At 35.8% G+C, this 22,941-nt stretch overlaps 1 protein-coding gene across 6 annotated transcripts in view; it reads left to right on the top strand.

Moving 5' to 3' along the window:
* pbrm1 (polybromo 1) overlaps positions 1–21,865 on the top strand; it is a 49,834-nt gene extending 27,969 nt beyond the window's left edge. For 3 of the 6 annotated variants that reach the window (XM_073825671.1, XM_073825672.1, XM_073825670.1), the window contains 13 exons: positions 453–632; positions 784–941; positions 1,019–1,273; positions 1,600–1,745; positions 5,803–5,960; positions 6,145–6,328; positions 6,432–6,636; positions 12,924–13,125; positions 13,207–13,359; positions 15,830–15,979; positions 18,482–18,531; positions 18,671–18,884; positions 21,253–21,865. In XM_073825671.1, coding sequence (XP_073681772.1) covers positions 453–632; positions 784–941; positions 1,019–1,273; positions 1,600–1,745; positions 5,803–5,960; positions 6,145–6,328; positions 6,432–6,636; positions 12,924–13,125; positions 13,207–13,359; positions 15,830–15,979; positions 18,482–18,531; positions 18,671–18,884; positions 21,253–21,425 — 2,228 coding nt within the window. In that variant the 3' untranslated portion in view covers positions 21,426–21,865. The remainder of the gene's footprint in view (positions 1–452; positions 633–783; positions 942–1,018; positions 1,274–1,599; positions 1,746–5,802; positions 5,961–6,144; positions 6,329–6,431; positions 6,637–12,923; positions 13,126–13,206; positions 13,360–15,829; positions 15,980–18,481; positions 18,532–18,670; positions 18,885–21,252) is intronic. The other 3 variants (XM_073825675.1, XM_073825674.1, XM_073825673.1) reach the window with 2 other exon arrangements.
* The last annotated feature ends 1,076 nt before the right edge of the window (positions 21,866–22,941 follow it).

The following is a 22,941-nucleotide window of genomic DNA, read 5'->3' as shown; positions in this document are numbered from 1 at the left end:
ATTGTAATAACAATAAGCAAATTACTGTTGTTCGGTATTTTTGTTTAAACATGAGCAAAGGAAGCGCACAAAGACGAGAATGAAACGACAGGTCTTTTAATAAATCCAGACCAAGTATATCTTGCGAAATATAAAAGAATTGCAAGATATAAACTCAGAATTGTGAAGAAAAAAGTCAAAATTATGAGACATAAACTTAAAATTGTGAGATAGAAAGTCAGAATTGCAAGATAATGGGGTACGACAAATATATTAATTATATAGAATTATATATAAAATTGGTTAAATATATTTTAAACATTTGTCTGCCAAATCAAGGTCGTATGGTGCAACCAACAAAGTCATGTGGTGCAACCAATGACTTCTTTATTCCATAGACATAGGGAATTATAAACTCTCTAAACTTTAGAGTATGCAAGTTTCCAATAATTATTATTTATGCTGATCTCCAGAGGCTGAGAAGGACACAGCAGGTGGTGGATGGCAGGGAGCCCTTCAACGCAAATACAGCCAGGACTGCAGCTTCAAGGACAACATGTACCATGTGGGAGACTATGTTTATGTCGAACCCACAGAACCAAACCTGCAGCCGCACATCGTCTGCATAGAGCGCCTCTGGCAGGATGATGCAGGTATAAATGTCTATATAAAATAGAAAACAGCTGGTTTAAATTGTAGTGATATTTCACAACATTACTGTTTTAAATGCAGCCTTCAAATGCATGTAAATATCCTACCGACCCCAAATGTTTGAAACTCTGTGTGCATCATTTTTTCATAAAGGAGAGAACTGGCTTTATGGCTGCTGGTTCTACAGACCCAACGAAACATTTCATCTCGCTACACGCAAGTTCCTTGAGAAAGAAGTTTTCAAAAGTGACTATTACAACAAAATCCCTGTCAGTAAAATACTGGGCAAATGTGTCGTCATGTTTGTGAAGGTATTATCATTCATTAGACAAAACACATCTGTGCATTATTTTACAATTGTTAAATCCTTTTCAAATCCTTATTGCAGGAGTATTTCAAGCTCCAGCCAGACAGCTTCAGACCTGAAGACGTTTTCGTCTGCGAGTCTCGCTATTCTGCCAAAACCAAGTCTTTCAAAAAGATCAAGATGTGGACGATGCCCCTGAGCTCAGTGAAGTTCGTCCCTCGTGAAGTGCCGCTGCCCGTGGTCCGTGTGGCCTCCATGTTTGCACCCAAACAGGACAGTGAGAAGCCTCCTGAGGTGGCAGAGGATGGCAAAGCGGTACCATTGATTATCGATAAGGTATGACATAGATTGACATAATTTGAATATACAGGTGCTGGTCATGTGATTAGAATATCTTCAAAAAGTTTATTTATTTCGCTAATTCCATTTCAAGTATTGGTCTTAAGTAATATTCTCTACATTTTCTGAGATACTGAATTGGGGTTTTCATTAGTTGTCAGTTATAATCATCAAAATTAAAAGAAATAAACACTTGAAATACACTTGAAATTTCACTTCTTGAATGGAATTAGTGAAATAAATCAACTTTTTGAAGATATTCTAATTATATGACCAGCACCTGTGTAGACATGTGCTGCCTGACCATCGATCTGTGTCTTCAGGAGAGGGAGGATGTGACCATGGAGGTCAGTAATGGAGAGCCAGGCTGCCAGTACTATGAGCAGCTCTGCTACAACGACATGTGGCTGAAAGTGGGAGACTGTGTCTACATCCGCTCTCATGGGCTCGTACGCAACCGCGTAGGCAGGTAGGATACCAATAGTGTTAATTTCGTCACCTATTTTTAATTTAGTCTTAGTCTTAGTCTTGTGCCAAATGTCCTTGTTAGTTTTAGTCATATTTAGTCATTCACATATCTTTTTTTGTTAGTCAAGTTTTAGTCGACTAAAAGACTCGTCATTTTAGTCTAGTTTTAGTCAAAAGAAAACTCAAGGTATCTTAGTCAAGTTTTAGTCGACTAAAAGTCTTTTAATTTTAGTCTAGTTTTAGTCAAAAAAGAACTCAATATATTTTAGTCTAGGTTTAGTCAAAAAATTGTAGTCTTTTTTTAAAATAACACATTATTACTGAGATTATTACTGATACACATTTCAGTAAAAAAAGTGTTTCACATCTCTCAAACATTGGTTAAATGTCATAATTACCTGACAAAATACACTTGTTGAATGATTTTTGTTGAATGCAAATGTTAAACGTGTCTGGTTTTCAATTTCTGATTTAGGAGACACATTCACAAATGATTAACCCTTTCAGTGGTGAGTTTAAAATATTCTAGCGGACCCCTGAGAGTGAGTTATTTTAGAACGTTCGTCCTTATTGTTTCCATGGCGACGCATCAAGCTTGTCACGTGACACAACACAGACACAATAACACTGTATGACAGATAGATCGCTTTTATTTCGTTTTTCCTTTTTTATCCAGAATACTCACACACTTGCTTACCATGCCATGAACTATCTAATATTCCGATTCACAAATATGTGTGAATTAGTATGTTTCGTCGTTTAAAACCCTATATAAATGATCTGGATCGTAATCTGTAACGTGAGATGGGCGCGGCCATGTTTGTTATGTGGTTAAAAACACTGCATAGTTGTGATTATATGACAAGCGCAGAGCTCGTCCGTCTCTGGCTCAGCGCCAGCCAGTTTGAATATTTTAAAGCCGTAACAGTTGATGAAAAAGCAGAGACGATTGTAGACGAAAATGAAGAGAGATTTTATCTTAGTTTTTATTTTATGCAAAACATTTTCGTCTCGTCTTTTTTCGTCAACAATAAGGCATGTTAATTTAGTCTTAGTCAGTGTTTTTGGACAGTGGTGCAGTCTTGTCATCGTCTCGTCTTAGTCATGAAAAAAAAGGTCGTTGACGAACATATTTCGTCTTGTCTCGTCTGACGAAATTAACACTAGATACCAATGATGAGGTTAAAGAGTCACTGTGTTGTTTATATTGTGAACTTTGAGAAGTACAGAAGGGCACTATAAAGGTATAAAGCTACACATTCACCCAAAAATGAAAATTCTGTCATCAACTCAACCTCGAGTCTTTCCGAACCCATAGGACTTTAGTTATTCTTCAAAACATGAATGAGATTTGCAGTCTTGGACGTCACATTTGGTTACAAGATGCGCAGGTACCGACAATGTTTGGTGTCGCTGCTGTTACCAAAATTGTTCTGACACAACATGTTTTTTAAATAATTTTCGTCATAATTTTCGTCAATGACATTTTTTCCACAGAGGAAAACAAAACGATGACGAAATGAAAACTGGTTACGAATGACAAAAACTATAATAAAAATCTATTGACATTTTCATCAACGAATAAAAACAAGATGAAAATGTTAGGGAGGGACGATATAGGAAGAGATTCATTATCCATTCATTCGGTCCGGTTTACAAGCGCAGACACCGAAGCAGCACCTCTTAACCCTCTGGGCCTCCTCATTAAGGGGTCACACTTGGCTCCCTCGCAGTCAAAAGTGACCGAAGCCTTAAAAAGTAACTTTTTTTTTTCTTCAGGAAAATCAATTAAATATATTTTTGTTCAATAATATTTTGTCATTATTATTTAGAATTTTGAGCATTTTTTATGAATCTATGCAATATTTATACAGTTTTAATGAGCAATTTTTTCCCAGTAGATTTATATTTTATATTATATTTTTTAATTAATTATGTATTTATTATTTTTCAATAAATACAACATTTCACATTAAAATAGAGTAAAAGCATTTAAAATCCATTTTTTTAAAAGTAAAAATTGCACCATCTAGTGGCATAAAAAATAAAAACTTGTGTAATGCCATGTAAACTCCTGTATCTCCCTATATACAAATATACAGGGGCTTTGGGATTCCTATTGTTTTTTTTCTTTTTATTGTTTCTTCATTTTATTAGGCTTTGCATTTAGAAATATATTCAGACATTCTAAAAGATACATTTTGGCAAGGTTTAGATATTTTTTTGATTGTATAAATATCAGGTTTTGCATTTTTCTGCTTATTTCTGTGTGTCTGTGTGTGTGTCTGTGTGTGTGTGTGTGCGCGCGTGTGTGTGCGTGTGTGTGTCAGTTCTGTACTTTTGTTATTTTAGAGTGTCAGTCCTTGCTTGCTGAACACTTCTTTTCAGCACAGTTGCTCATTTGTAGCTTGTATTACCAAAAGATTATCTGAATTATCACATTTTTTCGTATTTCCCATTCATTTCCTATGTCGGTCATTTTTGACCGCGAAGGAGCCAAGTGTGACTATTTTTTTTTTGACCCTTTAACATATCCGAATCATGTCACTGATTTTTTTTTGTACTCACATAGCTAATGCAACAAAAGTCACCAAGTGTCATCTCGTTCTGATGAAGCTACGATTTTTAAAAATTCAAAACATAAAATTTTTCGGTCAAAAATGACCGAAGAGGCCCAGAGGACAGCACACACTGCAAAAAATGCTTTTCTTACTTAGATTTTTTGTCTTGTTTCCAGCCAAAATATCTACAAATTCTTAAATCAAGAAGGATTTTCTAGACGAGTAAAAATTGTCTTGTTTTCAGAAAAAAAACAAGTCAGAATTAAGTGTGTTTTTGCTTGAAACAAGCAAAATAATCTGCCAATGGGGTAAGAAAAATAATCCTGTTTTCTGTTTGAAATAAGTTTTTTTTCTTACCCCATTGGCAGATTATTTAGCTTGTTCTAAGCAAAAAAAATCACTTAATTTTGGCTTGTTTTTTTTCTGAAAACGAGACAATAATTTTTACTTGTCTAGAAAATCCATCTTGATTTAAGAATTTTCAGATATTTTGGCTGGAAACAAGACAAAAGTCAAGTGTTAGTACATTGCATCGGTGCGTTCGGTTTTAAAGGGACAGCAGCCTAATTTAGTTGCTATTGTGTAGGCTTTGATGTTAATCAAGCAACAACACTGCTCTCGACTAAGTCACTATAATAAAGATTAATCTAAAATTATTTATATAAATATGTCTGCTTGAAAGAATGAAGAATGTGGTAAACAAGTTATAAAGAATGCATAATTAGCCTTTAACCATTGGTATTTCTTTAAAAATAAGACTATGTTCTTGTTTCTTTATAAGAAGTGGTTTCATTTAATTTTAATATAAAGGCATGTTCATATCACAGCAGTTAAATCTGTGTCTATCATGATAAAACCTGAATATCAAACCTGTACAATGAGATCATTTTAGAGAAATGCTTAATAAATGCATTAGAATTTAGCCGACTAAATCTACTCTAGACTAAAACTATAACACATTCAGATGACTAAAATATAACTAAAACTAAATGGAATTTAGTCAAAAGACAAATTTGCTGTCAGAATTATCACTTCATAGGTGCTATATCTCATCTACTACTTCCTAAAATGTCCATAACATCAGGACCAGAAAACATTTGTGACCCTGGACCACAAAACCAGTCATAAGGGTACATTTTCTGAAATTGAGATTTATACATCATACGAAAGCTAAATAAATAAGCTTTTAATTAATAGGACAATAAGATAAGAGTTGCTGAGATGCAACTGTTTGAAAATCTAGAATCTGAGGGTGCAAAAAAATCTAAATATTGAGAAAAGTTGTCCAAATTAGTAAAAAGTTTTGATATATTTACGGTACGGAAATTTACAAAAAAATTTCATGGAACATGATCTTAATATCCTAATGATTTTTGGCTTAAAAGAAAAAATTTATCATTTGGACCCATAGAGTGCATTACAAATATACACATGCTACTTAAGACTGGTTTTGTGGACATTTGTGATTTATTTGTGACGTTTGCCTCCTTATAAAAGGTTAGAGAAGATGTGGGTGCGAGATGGAGCTGCCTATTTTTTCGGGCCCATCTTCATCCATCCCGAGGAGACTGAGCATGAACCTACTAAGATGTTCTACAAGAAGGAAGTGTTCCTCAGTAACCTGGAAGAAACCTGCCCTATGACCTGTATTGGAGGTAACAGGCTTCAAAGTTAAGTTCCATCATTACAGCTGCATTGCTAAGTGGTTAAAAGGACACATTGACTTCAGATAGAATGCCATTGAGCTGTTTAGACTGAAAAAACGATTTGTTAGTTTTCCCGATTAAATCTTATCACTGTCTCTTCTCCCACATCTGGACTGTAATTTTTTTTCCTCAGGGAAGTGTACAGTGTCTTCTTTCAAAGATTTCCTGTCATGCCGGCCAACCGAAATGCCGGAGGAGGATGTGTTGCTGTGTGAGAGCCGCTACATTGAGAGCGAGAAGCAAATGAAGAAGTTTAAAGGGCTGAAACGTTTCTCTTTGTCAGCCAAAGTAGTTGAGGATGAGACCTATTACTTTCGGTCAGTTGCTGTGTTGTGATAAAAGATGGTGATCCCAACAGGGATTGCACATTTCTGTCCCAAAATTGGACACTGGACTCATGCTTTCGGTTATCTCTGTCAGAAAGCTCATAGTGCCTCAGAAGGAGCCGTCTCCACTTCTGGATAAGAAGATCGAGGAGTTGGAGGCCAAGTTCGCAGACATGACGGATGAAGAGCTGGAGGATTTGGGCGATGATGATGGAGACGGATCTGATGCTCACTGCATGCCGCAGCTTCAGAATCAGCTGACCAGCGACATGGACATGCTGCATTATGCTCCTCCACAGGTCTGCAGTATTCTGATGTTGAAAGAAAGTCATTTGTTGTCCTTATTGGAAAGCTGCTGATCTCAGAAGGGTATGATCTCATAGAAATTGTCTGTATTTTCTGATAATCACTAGTCTTGAAGAGCACGATTATAGAGACAGAGCGACAAAGCATCTTAATCGGAAAACCATGCCCAGCCTTTTCACTGACTTTTCATTGCAGGAAAGTGTCTCCTTGTCATTTCTGACTTGGAAAAAATTATTCATACCCCTTCATTTTTGTCACATTTTGTTATGTTGCTGCCTTATGTTAAACTACTTTAAATTACTTTTTTCCCCCCACATCAATCTACACTCCCTACTCCATAATGGCAAAGCAAAAAATAGGTTTTTAACATTTGTGCAAATTTATTAAAAATAAAAAACTGAAAAGATCCCGTTGCATAAGTATTCATACCCTTTTCTGGGACACTCGACATTTTGCTCAGGAGCATTCATATTGCTTCTAGATGTTACTACACTTACTACTGTGGCAAATTTATTTGAATGAGTCTGATTTAGAAAGACACACACCTCTCAGAAAAGGTCTAACAGCTGAAAATGCATCTCAGAGCAAAAACCAAGTCCTGAGGTCAAGATAACTGCCTGTAGAGCTCAGAGACAGACTTGCGTTAAGGCGATGATCTAGAGAAGAGTTCAGAAACAAATCTGCTGCATTGAAGGTTGACAGAAGCATTCTCCATAATGGAAGACGATTGGAACAACTAGGACTCTAGAAAATGTCTGACAGAGATGGAGAGGTGAAAAGGTGAGGCAAAGAATGGCAGATAATTGCCAAATGCAGATGTGCAAAGATGGTCACATCAGACCCAAAAAGACTTGAGGCTGTAAAGGTGCTTCAACTATGTACTGAGTTAAGGGTATGAATACTTGTGCAATCTACTTATTTCAGTGTTTTATTTTTAATGCATTTGTAAAATTTGCAAATCTGGTTTTTGCTTTGTCATTATTATGGAGTATGGAGTGTAAATTGATGTGGGGGAAAAACTAATTTAAAGCAGTTTAACATAATGCTGCAACAAAACAAAATGTGGAAAAAATGAAGGGGTATGAATACTTTTGCAAGGCACTGTATTACAAAAAAACAGAACAATGTCTAAAAGCTGCTATGTGACAAGGTGTACAGTAAACAAGCTAAACAACCCAGAACTACCTTTCATAAGCTGTTGACCCAAAAATAAAGCATATAAGGACACAAAAGTAGAACACAATGTGTCATATTACTTTGGGAACTACACCCACTGAAGGAAAACATAATTGGTGTCAGGAAACATTCATTATTTTTAACCATGTCAAGGATTATTTCTCCACCCATGTAAACCTGAGAGGAGATATATTGAGAAACTAAATTTCACTGGTCTATGTCAGTGCACCCTTTCCATACCTCCCTTTTGTTGGAAAAATAATCCAACTCGATGGCTTAATGTGAAATACCCTAACACTGACAACTACTTAAGCCCTTAAACACTCATTTATTGGGAGTTGACAGTCTATAAAAATGTAAATCTTGGGTTTTTAGATTGTTTATTGTATATCTTGTCACATAGCAGCTTTTAGACATCATTCTGTTTTTTTGTTATAAGTCAGAAATGACAAGGAGGCAGCTTCCTGCAATACAAATTCAATGGAGAGGGTTGGATAAATCTTTGGTAAATATTTGATAAAAACATAAAACATGCACAAATCAAAGATTTAAGAAGAGTAGAGTAATTTTTTTGAAAATAGTCTCATGATAGGCTTTATACAAGAACAAAGTTGAAATTTGGAGTTGTAACTTTATGAGATTAAATTAGCAATTTTTTGAGAATAAGGTCTAATTTAATAGAATAAAGTCATAACATTTTGAAATTAATGTTGAAACACAAAGCTGTGCAAATAGGCCATTCACTTTTCCTTACTTTTTTCTTTGTAAATGTACCAGATGGATGTGATCGACCATTGCGCTCAGATCTTTCGCAGCGTCTCACGCATAACAAAAAACATGGTGCTCAAGTTCAAGTTCAACTTTTTAAAAACACATCTCAAGACCTTTCTGTTTTTACTCCGCTGCCCTATGCTATGCATTTTTAAGGCGAGACACTGCAGGTGAATAGGGTAAAAAACAAAAACAAATAGTTATCAGCTTACTTACCCAGTTGATTGAATACATTGATAATTGCAAAAAAAAAAAATTTCTAAAATGTTCAGTTTAAATATGCAAATGAGCATTATTTAATGATATATACGCTAATTTGCATACATTTCTAGTACAAAGATCTAAACACCGAATGAAGTCCGTTTCAAAATGAAAAATAAAAAAAACACTTTATAATAGGGCTGGGCGATTTGGCCTAAAATCAAAATCTCGATTAATTGAACATTTTAACCCGATTACGATTAATGAACGATTATTTTATTCATTAATAAAATTATATTTAATTATATTTAAATAATATTTATTTTTTTGCCCTCATAGTTCACTGACCAGTTTTGTACAGTAAATATGCGCAAATATTACAAGTGAGAGATTTTTGAATGAAGGGTGCACACACACACTATCTATCTATGATTATTTATTGAACATCAGTGTTGAACAACTTAAATTAAAGCACACATTGCTTAAAACGAAAAGTCACATTTTTCTTAAATTAGTGAAAATAAATAACTTGCACTTTTGGAAACAAAATAAATTTATAAAATAATAATAAATATTAAAAGTAGAAAATAAGCAGTATCTCTTCTAAATAAAATTATCCTGTAAATACTTTTTACTGTATAAATACTGTTTAAGCTCTTCATCGACATGTCGGCGGAATAACGTAACGGAGCGGGGTCACGTGACTCCACACGCACTAGTGTTTTTAAAGGGAAAGTAATTGAAATAATTGACCTGGAAAATTTTGAACGATTATAGGTTCTGAATGTCGATTTCGATTACTTTTCGATTAATCGCCCAGCCCTACTTTATAAAAACAAAAAGCCCAAAATCTCAAACTTGACAGGTGCATGAAAAACAGATTTTTTGCCTGAAGTTTCTTCCCCCTAAATGCAAAAAAGGACTACTCCACTTCCAGAATAAACATTTCCTGATACTTTACTCATCCCCTTGTCATCCAAGATATTCATGGCTTTCTTTCTTCAATCGCAAAGAAATTGACTTCAATGGTGCTCAACATATTGTAGGTTAAAAATGCAGTTTCAGTGCAGCTTCAAAGGGCTCTAAACGAGGAATAAGGGTCTTATCTAGCAAAACGATTGGTCATTTTCTTTAAAAAGTAATATTTATACACTTTTTAACCACAAATGCTGGTCTTGTCTAGCTGTGTGATGCGCATGCATACTCTGTGCACTCCGGTTCACGAAAGTTAGGGTATGTGGAAAAACTCCCATCTAATTTTCTCCTCCAACTTCAAAATCGCCCTATATCGCTGTTTTAATTTTTTTTTGTAAAGGGTGTTTGAGCTTCTTTGCACATTCACTTTGTAAACACTGGATCGGTACTTCTGCAGCAATGTAGGACGATTTTGAAGTTGGAGGAGAAAATGAGATGGGAGTTTTTTGACATGCCCTAACTGTCATGAACCAGAATACACAGAGTACTCGCAGAGCTAGACAAGACGAGCATTTGAGGTTAAAAATTATATAAATTGTATTTTTTTTTAAGAATTTAATCAATTGTTTCATTATATAAGACCCTTATTCCTCTGCTGGTGTCGTTTAGAGCCCTTTAAAGCTGCACTAAAACTGCATTTTTAACCTTTAATACGTTGAGCACCATTGAAGTCCACTATATGGAGAAAATCTTGGAATGCATTCCTCAAAAAACTTAATTTCTTTACGACTGAAGAAAGAAAGACATGAATATCTTGGATGACATGGGGGTGAGCAAATTATCAGGACATTTAGCGCCCTAAAGAGAGCAGCCCGGAAAATGGAGCGCAGCTGGAGGAAAACAAAACTAGAGGTATTTCGTACTGCCTGGCGTGAATACACCCTATCCAATAGAAAACCATAGAGATTGAGATTGAAGGCCACTATATGGACAAAAATCCTGGGCCCTCATTTATCAACAGCGCATACGCACAGATGTGTGCATAATGAGTGTGTAAGAACAGTTTCACGCAAAGCGTAAGATCTACCAACTTGTACACATATATATATATATATAGGTATTTGTGTAAACATACAGACAAAATATAAAAACTTTTCTGTGCACTGTTGATAAATGTGGCCCCTGGAATGTTTTCCTCAAAAAACGTAATTTCTTCGCGACTGAAGAAAGAAAGACATCTTGGACGACATTTAGTTATCAGGAAATTTTAATTTCCGAAGTGGAGTAATCCTTTAAGTGCTTTCCACATTAAAGAAATAGTTCTTCCAAAAATTAACATTTGCTGAAAATGTACTCCATCCAGGATGTAGGTGAGTTTGTTTCTTCATCAGATTTGGAGAAATGTAGCCATCACTTGCTCACCAATGGATCTTCTGCAGTGAATGGGTGCCGTCAGAATGAGAGTGCGAACAGCTGATAAAAACATCACAATAATCCAAACACTCAAGTACAGTGGTGTGAAAAAGTGTTGGCCCCCTTCCTGATTTTTTTATTTGTTTGCATGTTTGTCACACTTTAATGTTTCAGATCATCAAACAAATTTAAATATTAATCAAAGATAACACAACATGAAGTTTTTTTAAGAATGGAAAACAAAATTCAAACCCATATGGCCCTGTGTGAAAAAAGTGCTTGCCCCCTAAACTTAATAACTGGTTGGGCCACCCTTAGCAGCAACAACTGCGATCAAGCGTTTGCCATAACTTGCATTGAGTCTGTTACAGCGCTGTGCGGGAATTTTGGGCCACTCATCTTGGCAGAGTCGTTGTAATTCAGCCACATTGGAGGGTTTCCACCTTTTTAAGGTCATCCAATATCTCCATTTTGTTTTTCTTCAGCCATTCAGAGGTGGATTTGCTGGTGTGTTTTGGATCATTGTCTTACTGCAGAACCCAAGTTCGCTTCAGCTTGAGGTCACCAACAGATGGCCGGATATTGTCCTTCAGGATTTTTTGGTAGACAGCAGAATTCATGGTTCCATTTATCACAGCAAGTCTTCCAGGTCCAGAAGCAGCAAAACAGCCCCAGACCATCACACTACCACCACCAGATTTTACTGTTGGTATGATCTTCTTTTTCTGAAATGCTGTGTTACTTTTACACCAGATGTAATGGGACACACACCTTACAAAAAGATCGACTTTTGTCTCATCAGTCCACAGAGTATTTCGTTGTGTTCTGGCAAAACTGAGACGAGCCTTTATGTTCTTTTTGCTCATCAGCGGTTTTCGTCTCGGAACTCTGCCATGCAGGCCATTTTTGCCCAGTCTCTTTCTTATGGTGGAGTCATGAACACTGACCTTAACTGAGGCAGAGAGGTCTGCAGTTCTTTAGATGTTGTTGTGGGGTCTTTTGTGAGCTCTTAGATGAGTCTTGGCTGCGCTCTTGGGGTAATTTTGGTCGGCCACTCCTGGGAAGGTTCGCCACTGTTCCATGTTTTGGCCTTTTGTGGATAATGGCTCTCACTGTGGTTCGCTGGAGTCCCAAAGCTTTAGAAATGGCTTTGTAACCTTTTCCAGACTGATAGATCTTAATTACTTTCTTTCTCATTTGTTCCTGAATTTCTTTGGATCTCAACATGATGTGTAGCTTTTGAGGATCTTTTGGTCTACTTCACTTTGTCAGGCAGGTCCTATTTAAATGATTTCTTGGTTGCGAACAGGTGTGGCAGTAATCAGGCCTGTGTGTGGCTAGAGTTATGTTTTAGGAAGGAAACACTTTTTCACACAGGGCCATGTGGGTTTGGATTTTTTTCACTTCATAAAAAAACCCTTCATTTAAAAAAAAAAACCTTCATTGTGTTATTTTTAATTAATATTTAAATTTGTTTGATGATCTGAAACATTAAAGTGTGACAAACATGCAAAAAAATCAAAAAGGGGGCCAACACTTTTTCACACCACTGTATATCAGTTAATATATTTTAAAGCCAAAAGCTGCTTGTTTGTAAGACTAGTCCTATCCAGTCACTAGTTCTTCTGTGGATAAAAGTGTCTACCCTTACCACTGTAAGTTACATAGAATCCTGTCAATCAAATTGAAGCATGCAATATCCAGTTTTGTGTACAATAACTCAAAAGTCCTGCACAGAGGATAAGCAGTGTAGCAGATGAAAAGACTAAATCAAGACTAAATGATCAGTATCTTATTTCCACAGTCCACACCAAAGTCAATTAAGGGCCTGTCGAAGAAGGAGGGGGCGAAGAGGAAGATCAACATGAGCGGGTACATCCTCTTCAGCAGTGAAATGAGGGCCGTCATCAAGGCCCAGCACCCAGACTTCTCCTTTGGAGAGCTCAGCCGACTGGTGGGCACAGAGTGGAGGAACCTTGAGGCCACTAAGAAAGCTGAGTATGAAGGTAAAGTGTTTTGCTGTTCTTTTGCTATTCTTCTGATGCATGGGATGCAGGTTCTCCATCAAAGTGTTGTTATCGTTTCAGAGCGGGCAGCTAAGGTAGCGGAGCAGCAGGAGCGAGATAGAGCAGCGCATCAGAACTCCCCAAGAGCAGGTACCCCAGTAGGGGCGCTCATGGGGGTAGTGCCTGCCCCGACCCCCATGGGGATGCTTAGCCACAGCATGACGCCTATGGCAGGTAACCCCTCTCAGATGTGGTGGACACACCTTCTGGTGCCACACAGAGCTGCAATAAGAAGCCTAACTGCTAACACGCTCATCTCCAGTGCACTTTCCACCTTCAGCCAATTCATCCCTTCTGCATAGCTGCCATGTTTCGCTGTCTGTAATCCCAAAACTAACTAAGTTATCTGCATGTGATTTTGAATGCATGGCCTTGTCATCTATCAAAGAATAACTGCATGAACTGTAACAATCATGATGCTCAGCCATGGATTCTGTGAGCTTTACTCAGAATTGATCCATGTTTTCACCGACTTGAGAGCTGAAATAATTTGGCATCTTTATGCTATCGGAATCTAAATAGAGCACAATTTGAAGTAGACGTCACATAGTGGTTGCAGAAAAATACTGGTAACATCTATGGAATTTTTGTGGCCTTTGATGTCAAAATCAGAATGCAAATCATTTTTAGAGAATACTGTCGTCAAAGACACCATTTGAAGCTATACACAGACGTTTAAACAGACAGACTATGGATTAAATCTCCTATGATTACTCTACTTTTAAAGCGTAAATTTGTTTTAAACAATAGGTCTACACAATATCCACATATGATGTTCGTAGTGGACGTATTGTATTAGCCCTACAGTTACAGCATGAAATATTATTGAAACCTATTACTATTAACATTTTTACATAACATTTATTTATTTTTATCTCGCAAATGCGAGTTTATATCAGTTCAACTCAAAAAAATTGAGTGTACATTTTGGGCCTTTTTATAGAAAACAAATCTACAGAAGTCTATGGAACGCAAAAACTTTGAAGCTCAATATCTCAAAAGTGCTCAGAATGCAGATAGAACCTTATAATTCTAAGGTGACGATTTGTTTTTAAAAGTGACCCATATTAGATTTTTTTTTGTTGAGATTGGATATTTAATTATGTATGCAAATTTTTCCTATTTTTACATTTATATTACCTGTGCTAACGCACATTGTTAATAGCACTACTAATTTATTTCGCTGCCTCGAATCTCAAAATGAATATCCATTTGTCATAGTGCATATTATAATTTTATGATGTCTAAATTCACTTGTAGCATTTCAAACTATTAATGTCACTTTATTTTAATTAAATACATATTAAAATAGCATAGAATTATAATATCAGCCATTTATCACAAACAACATGAAAACAGAATCGGCCATAATTTAAATATTGCTTCATCCCTGAAATAATTTCACTTGGTGAAAAAAAAGAAGTACAGTTACTGTTAACTATTAAAAAATGCTTCTGTTAATTGTAATAAAGCTTAAATAAATTAAGGGGAGTCACTGCAGGCAAAAACACAGTTTATTCATGCACCTGTCAAGTTTGAGATTTTGGGCTTTTTGGTGTTTCATAAAGTGTTTTTTCAAACTAGTGAAAAGAAAACACCCCAAAGACACTGTTAGGTGTTTCTTTTATAGCACTTTATCTATTTGTGTCAATAGATTTCAATTACAATGCATCATTTTGAAGGCCGTTTTCTCAAAATGAGTTTTTTCTCCTACACTGAGCCATAAATCTCCACTTCAGCAGCACTTACACACACCAAACTTTACATTTTTATTCCTGTTTATATCCTGAAGGTTTTTACAGAGGGATTTGTTCATATATAATTAGCTTGATTTTATACATTTAATCCCCCAAAAATGATTTTAAAAAATACATTGTTTTCCGTCTGTTCTACGTTTTTTTATGAATTATGGAGTGACAATATGAGATACCCAAAATCCCCTCTGTAAAAACATTTGACTCTAAAATGACAAAAAAAATTAAACAAGAATTTTGAAACGGACTTCATCCAGTGTTTAGATTTTTGTACTAGAAATATATGCAATTTAGAATTAAATAATGCCTCATTTGCATATTTAAACCTAACATTTTAGAAAACTTAATACAAAAAATGTCTGCAATTATTGAAGTAATCAATCAGCTGGGTAAGTAAGGTGATAACTATTAGTTGATTTTTTTTTTTTGTACCCTATGCACCTGCAGTGTCTCGCCTTAAAAAATAAATAGATAAAAAAACGTATATGAAAATGATGCCTTGACAACTAACTAAAAAGTGCTAAAATTACTAAAACTGAAATAAAATAAACTTAGAAATAAACATAGAAATAAGTTTAATACTAAAAGCAACCATTGCACTGATTATTTTTTCAGGCCCAGAATAATTTTCTTCAGTGGAAATGCATTGATTAAACACAGCTCTAGCCCTGTTAGTTGGAAAAGGAGTGTGTGTGTGTGTGTGTGTGTGTGTGTGTGTGTGTGTGTGTGTGTGTGTGTGTGTGTGTGTGCGCGCTGATGTTACATTGTGAATAATAACATGCTCTAATTGTAGTTTTCTTTTTACATGTAGTGCATGAAGTCATTCTCATAACTGCATGATATACTGATGCATGCATTTGTTGTGTCGCCACCTTCCTCTTCCTCCAAAGGCATGATGGGTAGTTACAGGCCACCCATGCTGCCCTTTCAGGGGCCTGTCGATGGCATGATTAACATGGCCGGCATGCCTCCACATCCCATGGGGGTGCCTACCTTACCCCTCTACTCCCCGTGGGGTATGCCTAGCATGCCGTATGCGGGTAAGGACCACTTCACAGCCACACGTCCCCACTCGCAGTTGCTTCCTGTCTGCCTCTCCAATCCTAACAAGAGGGGCTACCTGGACCATAGGCTCAGGGAATAAACGACCGAGAGACTCCCACGGTTCTGTAGAAGAATAGTTCATGCAAACATGACAGTTCTGTCATTATTACTGAGCATTATGTTGTTCCAAACCTGTATGGCTTTCTTTATGAATTTCACAGAAAACTGAAATAGATATTTTGGAAACACTTTACAATAAGGTTTTATTCACTAACATTAGTTAAAAGGATAGTTCATCTAAATGAACAATGCAAATTCTGGCATTATTTACTCAGCCTCAGGTTGTTCCAAAACTGTAAGAGTTTCTTTCTTCTGCTAAACGCAGAAGAAGATATTTTGAGTAATATAGGTATATAAACAGTTGACAACAGCTATTGACTTCCACGGTATGGAAAAAAGGGGAAAGTCAATGGGGTTTATTAACTGTTTGGTTACCTATATTCTTTAAAATAGCTTCTTTTGTGTTCAGCAGAACAAACTAATTCATAATTGTTTGGGACAACCTAAAAATGAACAATATTTCTACAGTATTTATTAAAGGGTTACTCCACTTCTAAAATAAAAACTCCCTGATAATTTACTAAACCCTGTTGTCATCCAAGATGTTCATGTCTTTCTTTCTTCAGTCGCAAAGAAATCATGTTTTTGAGGAAAGCATTCCAGCATTTTTCTCCAAATAGTGGTCTTCAATGGTGCTCAACGGATTGAAGGTTAAAATGCAGTTTCAGTGCAGCTTATAAATATTATGTAATGTATAAATATAATTATTTCAAGCAAATGACAGACCGGCTGGGATCACTTAGAGCCCTTTGAAGCTGCATTGAAACTCCATTTTTAACCTTTAATACATTGAGCACCATTGAAGTCCACTATATGGAGAAAACTCCTGGAATGTTTTCCTCAAAAAACCTAATATCTTTGCGACTGAAGAAATAAAAGACATGAATATCTTGGATGACATGGGGGTGAGCAAATTATCAGGACATTTAGCACCCTAAAGAGAGCAGCCCGGAAAATGGAGCGCAGCTGGAGGAAAACAAAACTAGAGGTATTTCATACTGCCTGGCGTGAATACACCCTATCCAATAGAAAAGCATTAAAAACTGCTAGATCTGATTACTTGTTGTCTCTTCTGGAAGAAAACAAACAGTGGAGCAATCCTTTAATATTCATTAATTTCATTAATGAGCTTGCATGAACAGAAACTAACACAAATGTAGTTTAATAAATGCTACAAATATATTGCTCAGTGTTAGTTTATAATAGTTAATGTATTAACTTATGTTCTTATTGTAAAGTGTTACCAGAATATAACGTTACTGATAATTTGAAAAATAATCAAGCTCTTTTCCATATAACAGAAGCAATAGTGACACGAGGCAGCTAAGCTTCAAAAAGGACTACTTTTTTTAAGTAACTAGTAAAGTAACGCATTACTTTTTTATTTACAAGAAAATATCTGAGTTACTTTTTCAAAAAAGTAACGCCAGTTACTTTTTGTTTTCATTATGTATTTAATCCCATTTTATTAACCAACGTCTTAGTTGCTGAATTTTGTTGATCCAATTCAATCATATTAATAAGAACTAACATTTGTGCTTAATAAAAAAAAGAAACGCTTTCTTTTCCTGCAGTTCGACTGTACAGACGAGAATTTAGTTTTCCTTCAGCCTTTTTGGTCTTAAAGGGCTTTTACATTTAAAATCTAACTTTTTATATTAAAAACATACAAGCAAACAAGCAAGCCCTGCCCAGATTTAGTAAGTATGCAAAAGTAATGTAACGGATTACTTTCCATAAAAAGTAATTACGTAAATGTAATTAGTTACTTTTTTAGGGAGTAACGGAACATTGTAATGCATTCGTTTTAAAAGTAACTTTTCCCAACACTTTTTAGATGCAAAAATGAGTGCATTTGACTTGTGCAATGCATTTATGAAGTTGTTATAGCCATATGGTAGTTTTGTGTGAGGAAAAGAAAATGTAAATCATTACGTCAATGAAAATCTTTGTTTGGCTGATCAGTGCCATTAATGTCAGATCTGACACAAAACAAATCATTTAGTAAATATTAACTTCAATTTCAGTTTTCTCCAAAGCAGAGTAATTATAACTTCAGAAAGCTCTTAACATTACAATTAAGTCATGTGGACTACTTTTATAGCACATTTTTTGGAGTTTGACAGCCCTTTGTCACTATATGATTTTGTTGAATATAAAAGAGCAGTATGTGAATAATTCTCTAATTTTGTCCTTTTGCTTGATTTAAGATACATTTCTGTGGATATACACCATAAGCTACAACCAGATGCTAATGATTTCAACAAATAAAAACTGAGATAAACATGCATAGATAAACATAAAACATAAAGAGCTCAGGGTATCAGTTCACTTTGAAAGTGTCTTATTCCTAGTGTTTGCTGAAACCTCTTTCACAGGTATAAATGGGATGGCCGCAGGCTCTACAGGAGGCACCTATGGGACTCAGGTAACGTTTTCACATTTATCCCTTACATAATGTCAAATGTTTATTTATTTTTATCTCCTGCAATAATAAAAAAGGGTGGCTTTAGTTGCTGTGGCACTATGAAAAAGGAGACCAACTGTTTTAAATGTATTTTTTCTAGATGGGTGTGATGAACTCAGGCCAGCAGGCCCCACCTCCCTATCCGGGACAGGGGCAGGTTGGGCAGCCTTCGCTGCAGCAGCCCTCCACACCCATATTTGTGGCTCCTCCACCCAAACCCCAGCGACTGCTCCATTCAGAGGCTTACCTGAGATATATAGAAGGACTCAGCGCTGAGTCCAATACTGTCAGCAAGTGGGACCAAACGCTCTCTGGTGAGTGAGATAGTAGAGGGGTCAATTTCCACGGCCAATAAAGATACTTAGAGAGCAGCCAGGTGACTCTTACACAGTGTTGTTTTCGTCAACGATGACGATGACGAAATCATTTCGTTGACGCCACTTTTTTTCATGACGATAACGAGACGATGGCGAGATAAAAATGGCTCGTTGATGACTAAAACATGACGAGACGTGTGTGAGTTTTCGTTGACGAGACGAGAATAGACGAAAATGTTAGTGGGTGGTCCGTCAGACGTTTAAAATGCATGACATTGCTGCTTATTGTGCATGCCAATCAAAACCTAAAACGTATCTGCCGCTATGGCAAGCCGTTTTAGCATTCCATCCTTGTTTGTCTTTTATGTTTTAAAACATTCCTTCATTATTGTAATTATTGGTGAAAATAGTCGATCCGGAAGCTCACATTGTGTTGAACTATAGATCTGCTATTTTCAGAACTTACAAGTGACACTACCCAACAGCAAAATACTCACTGACCTACATTAATTTGCTAAAAGACTACTTTTCCCCCCTTTTTGACTAAAACTAGACTAAAACCTTTTTGACTTTTCGTCGACTAAAATTGGACTAAAACTATCACATATAGAAGTGACTAAAATTGGACTAAAACTAATAAGCATTTTAGTCCAAAAGACTAAGACTAAGACTAAATATAAAGATGGTTGTCAAAAACAACACTGCTCTTACAAAGTCTGTCCAGAAATGTCAAAGTCACTCTAAAATAAGATTAATAATAATAATAGTTACATTTTGCATTAAAGGGATAAAAAATTGGATGTTTATCTGCTTACCCCCAGGGCATCCAAGATGTCTCAAACCGTTGTAGTCTGTCAGTCATATAATGGCAGTCAATGGGACCCACTGCTTCGAGAGACAAAAAAACATACACAGACAAAACCAAATCAAACCTTGCGGCTCGTGACGATACATTGAGGTTCTTTATCATTATTTACCTCTGATCCACCCCAACGTTCAACTGTATTGAGCCGGCTGTTGTGAATGCGCTGGATCAAAGGTAAAAAATGATATAAATACTGTTCAGTTTCTTGCACAGGCCGATCGTTTTGTGTCTTAGAACCTCAAAGTATCGTCACAAGCCGCAGGGTTTGATTTGGTTTTGTCTGTGTATGTTTTTTTTACTTTCAAAGGTTTGGTGCCCATTGACTGGCATTATATGACTAACAGACTGCAACGGTTTGAGTTAAAGATCTTTGTTTGTGTTCTGCTGAAGAAACAAAGTCACCTACATCTTGGATGCCCTGGGTAAGTGTAGGCGAAAGTAATCAGGTGACCTACTATCTTCACCAAGATTCAATCAGCCTATGATAGAACACAATATATAATGAATATATAATAAAAATGTCATGATAAAACGTAGTAAGATGTACTATAATAATAATAATCATAATTTTTATTTATTTATTTAAAAAAATATACAATAAATGTGACCCAGGACCACAAAAGCAATCATAAGGGTCCATTTTCAGTCAATATTTGGCTGAGATACAACTATTTAAAAAAAAATCTGGAATCTAAAGGTGCAAAAAAATCTAAATTTTGAGGAAAAAAATCACCATTAGAGTTGCCTTAAAAGCCTTTAAAGTTTAAATATTACTCATCAAAAATTATGTTTTGATATATTTATGGTAGGCAATTTACAAAATATCTTCATGGAACATGATCTTTACTGAATATCCTAATGATTTTTTGCATAAAAGAAAAATTAAACATTTTGACCCATACAATGTATTTTTGGCTATTGCTACAAATATACCCGTGCTACTTAAGAAAATAAAAATTACATTACAATTTAAAAGATTAAGGACCATTAGGTTTTTTTATATATATATTGTAAAAGTCTCTTGTATTCACCATAGATGCATTAAATTGAGCAAAAATACAGTAAAAACTGTAATATTGTGAAATATTATTACAATGAAATAATATAGGTTAAAATGTAATTGATTGCCGTGATCAAAGCTAGATTTTCAGCATCATTACTCGAGTCTTCAGTGTCACATGATCCTTCAAAAATCATTCTAATCTGCTGATTTGCTGCTCAAGAAAACATGTTTAATGTTTAATATTTTTCAAACTAATAATAGAAGGTTTGAAGAACAGTATTTATATGAAATAGATTTTTTTTACATTTAGAAATGTTTTATTGTCTTTTGTATGGTGGTTTGTGTTACGTAGTATTTACTCAAAATTTAAACATTTTAGAAAACTACATTAATATTAGAAAAATAAAGACAGGTTTGTCCTTCGATTTTGGAGCTGATGCTGAGGTAACACTAGCAATCTTAAAATGTCCAAATGTTGTCCTTGTGTGTCACTTCAGCTCGCAGGAAAGACGTACGTCTCACAAAAGAGCAGGAGAGCCGTCTGCCCTCTCATTGGCTGAAAAGTAAGGGAGCTCACAAGACCATGGCTGACGCTCTGTGGCGCCTGCGGGACCTGATGCTTCGAGACACACTAAACATCCAACACACATATAACATCCAAAACATCTGAAGCATTCCTCCTCGTTCTCACCCGACAAGACGAGCTGTTCTTAGTGTTTTAATGTTGTGATGGAATAACGTTCTGTTTAGGGTTTTGTAATGCTAAATATCGTCCGTTGGCTTTGTTAGTGTGGATGTTCCTTGATAGCACTTTCAATTGGCTGATTTTCTATGTTGCCTATTAAATGTTCTTAGACCAATTTAAACATTTTCATAAAATGTTAAACTTGATGTTTGTGCATTGTACTTTGTGACCGGGTTCAGTTAGGATTGTTATGAGAGAATGGCCATTTTTGGGTCTTGGTTCATAAATTGGTATATGGCAAAAAAAAAAAAAAAAAATGTTAATACGCCTATTTTTCATATCATCCCAGTTGTATTAGCTAAACTCACTTTGGAATGGACATCATCTGTCTATTGTTTCAATAAACTAACAGTGATGGGACATAACTGTTGTAGTGTGTCTAGAAATATGTCTTGTTTTAAAAAGAAGACTCTTATGCTTACCAAGGCTGTGTTTATTTACCAGCATTTATTAGCAGTAAAAACAGTAGTAGTATAAGTTTAAAATATTTGATTTAAATTGTAATAGTTTCTATTTTTTAATATATTTTAAAATGTAGTTTGTTTCTTTGATGCAAACACTTCCTGTTTACTGTACAGTTTACAGTGGTTCATACAGCTCTGTACGTTCACAATGTATTGTTTCATATAGCTTTATTTTGAACTTGGACTCGAGTCTAAAGAAATACAGTCAGTGCTTATAGTTCAAGGCAATGTTTTAGGACATTCTAAAACGCTTTATATAAAACACTGATGGACCAATTTCATTACACATCTTATTAATAAAGTATACAGACAAGCAGAATAGCCAGTGTTGCCAAGTCTGCAGTTTTCCCGCGGAATTGGGCTACTTTCATACTGTTGCCGCGGGTTGTTTTTCATTTATGCGTGTTGAAGCGACCCTAAAAACATAATCTTTAGCCCCTGGAATGATCATTTTACCAGAGGAACCCCACCACTGGAATGCAGTTATCACCCCTCTCGAGTAGCAATTGGGCGGGTTTTGTTGTAAAAACCTGGCAACCCTGAGAATCCAAATTGCATGTTAAGTGTATCCCTCATAGGAAAAAAACACGTAATTAATGGACTAAGACAGTGGTATAAAAAGGCCCAAATCTGATATACACCCAGCAAACACAGAACGTTTCCCTAACGTTCCCATATGGTTCCCCTTTGGTTATTTTTTTAGAAACCAATTGAGAACGTTCTAGGAACGTTCCCTGTAGGTTCTCTTTTTAATAACCTATAAAGAATGTTTCCTGCAGGTTATTTTTAGGTGTAATTTTTTTTAACCTACAGAGAACCTTTCCAGAAACAGAGTTGTGACACTCCCATAGGCTTCCTCATAGCTCCTCAAATTTCCCATAGGAACTGAGGAATGGGGAAGTAAAGCGTGTGATGGAGCGGCCAATAGTTCCAAACAACCAATATTTCCAGCATTGAAGCCCATTCATTTCAGCGTT

The sequence above is a fragment of the Garra rufa genome, chromosome 20 (genome assembly GCF_049309525.1).
Source record: "Garra rufa chromosome 20, GarRuf1.0, whole genome shotgun sequence".
Taxonomy (NCBI): Eukaryota; Metazoa; Chordata; class Actinopteri; order Cypriniformes; family Cyprinidae; genus Garra; species Garra rufa.
Note: the sequence above shows the minus strand (reverse complement) of the source record. Positions and strands in the feature narration are given on the sequence as shown.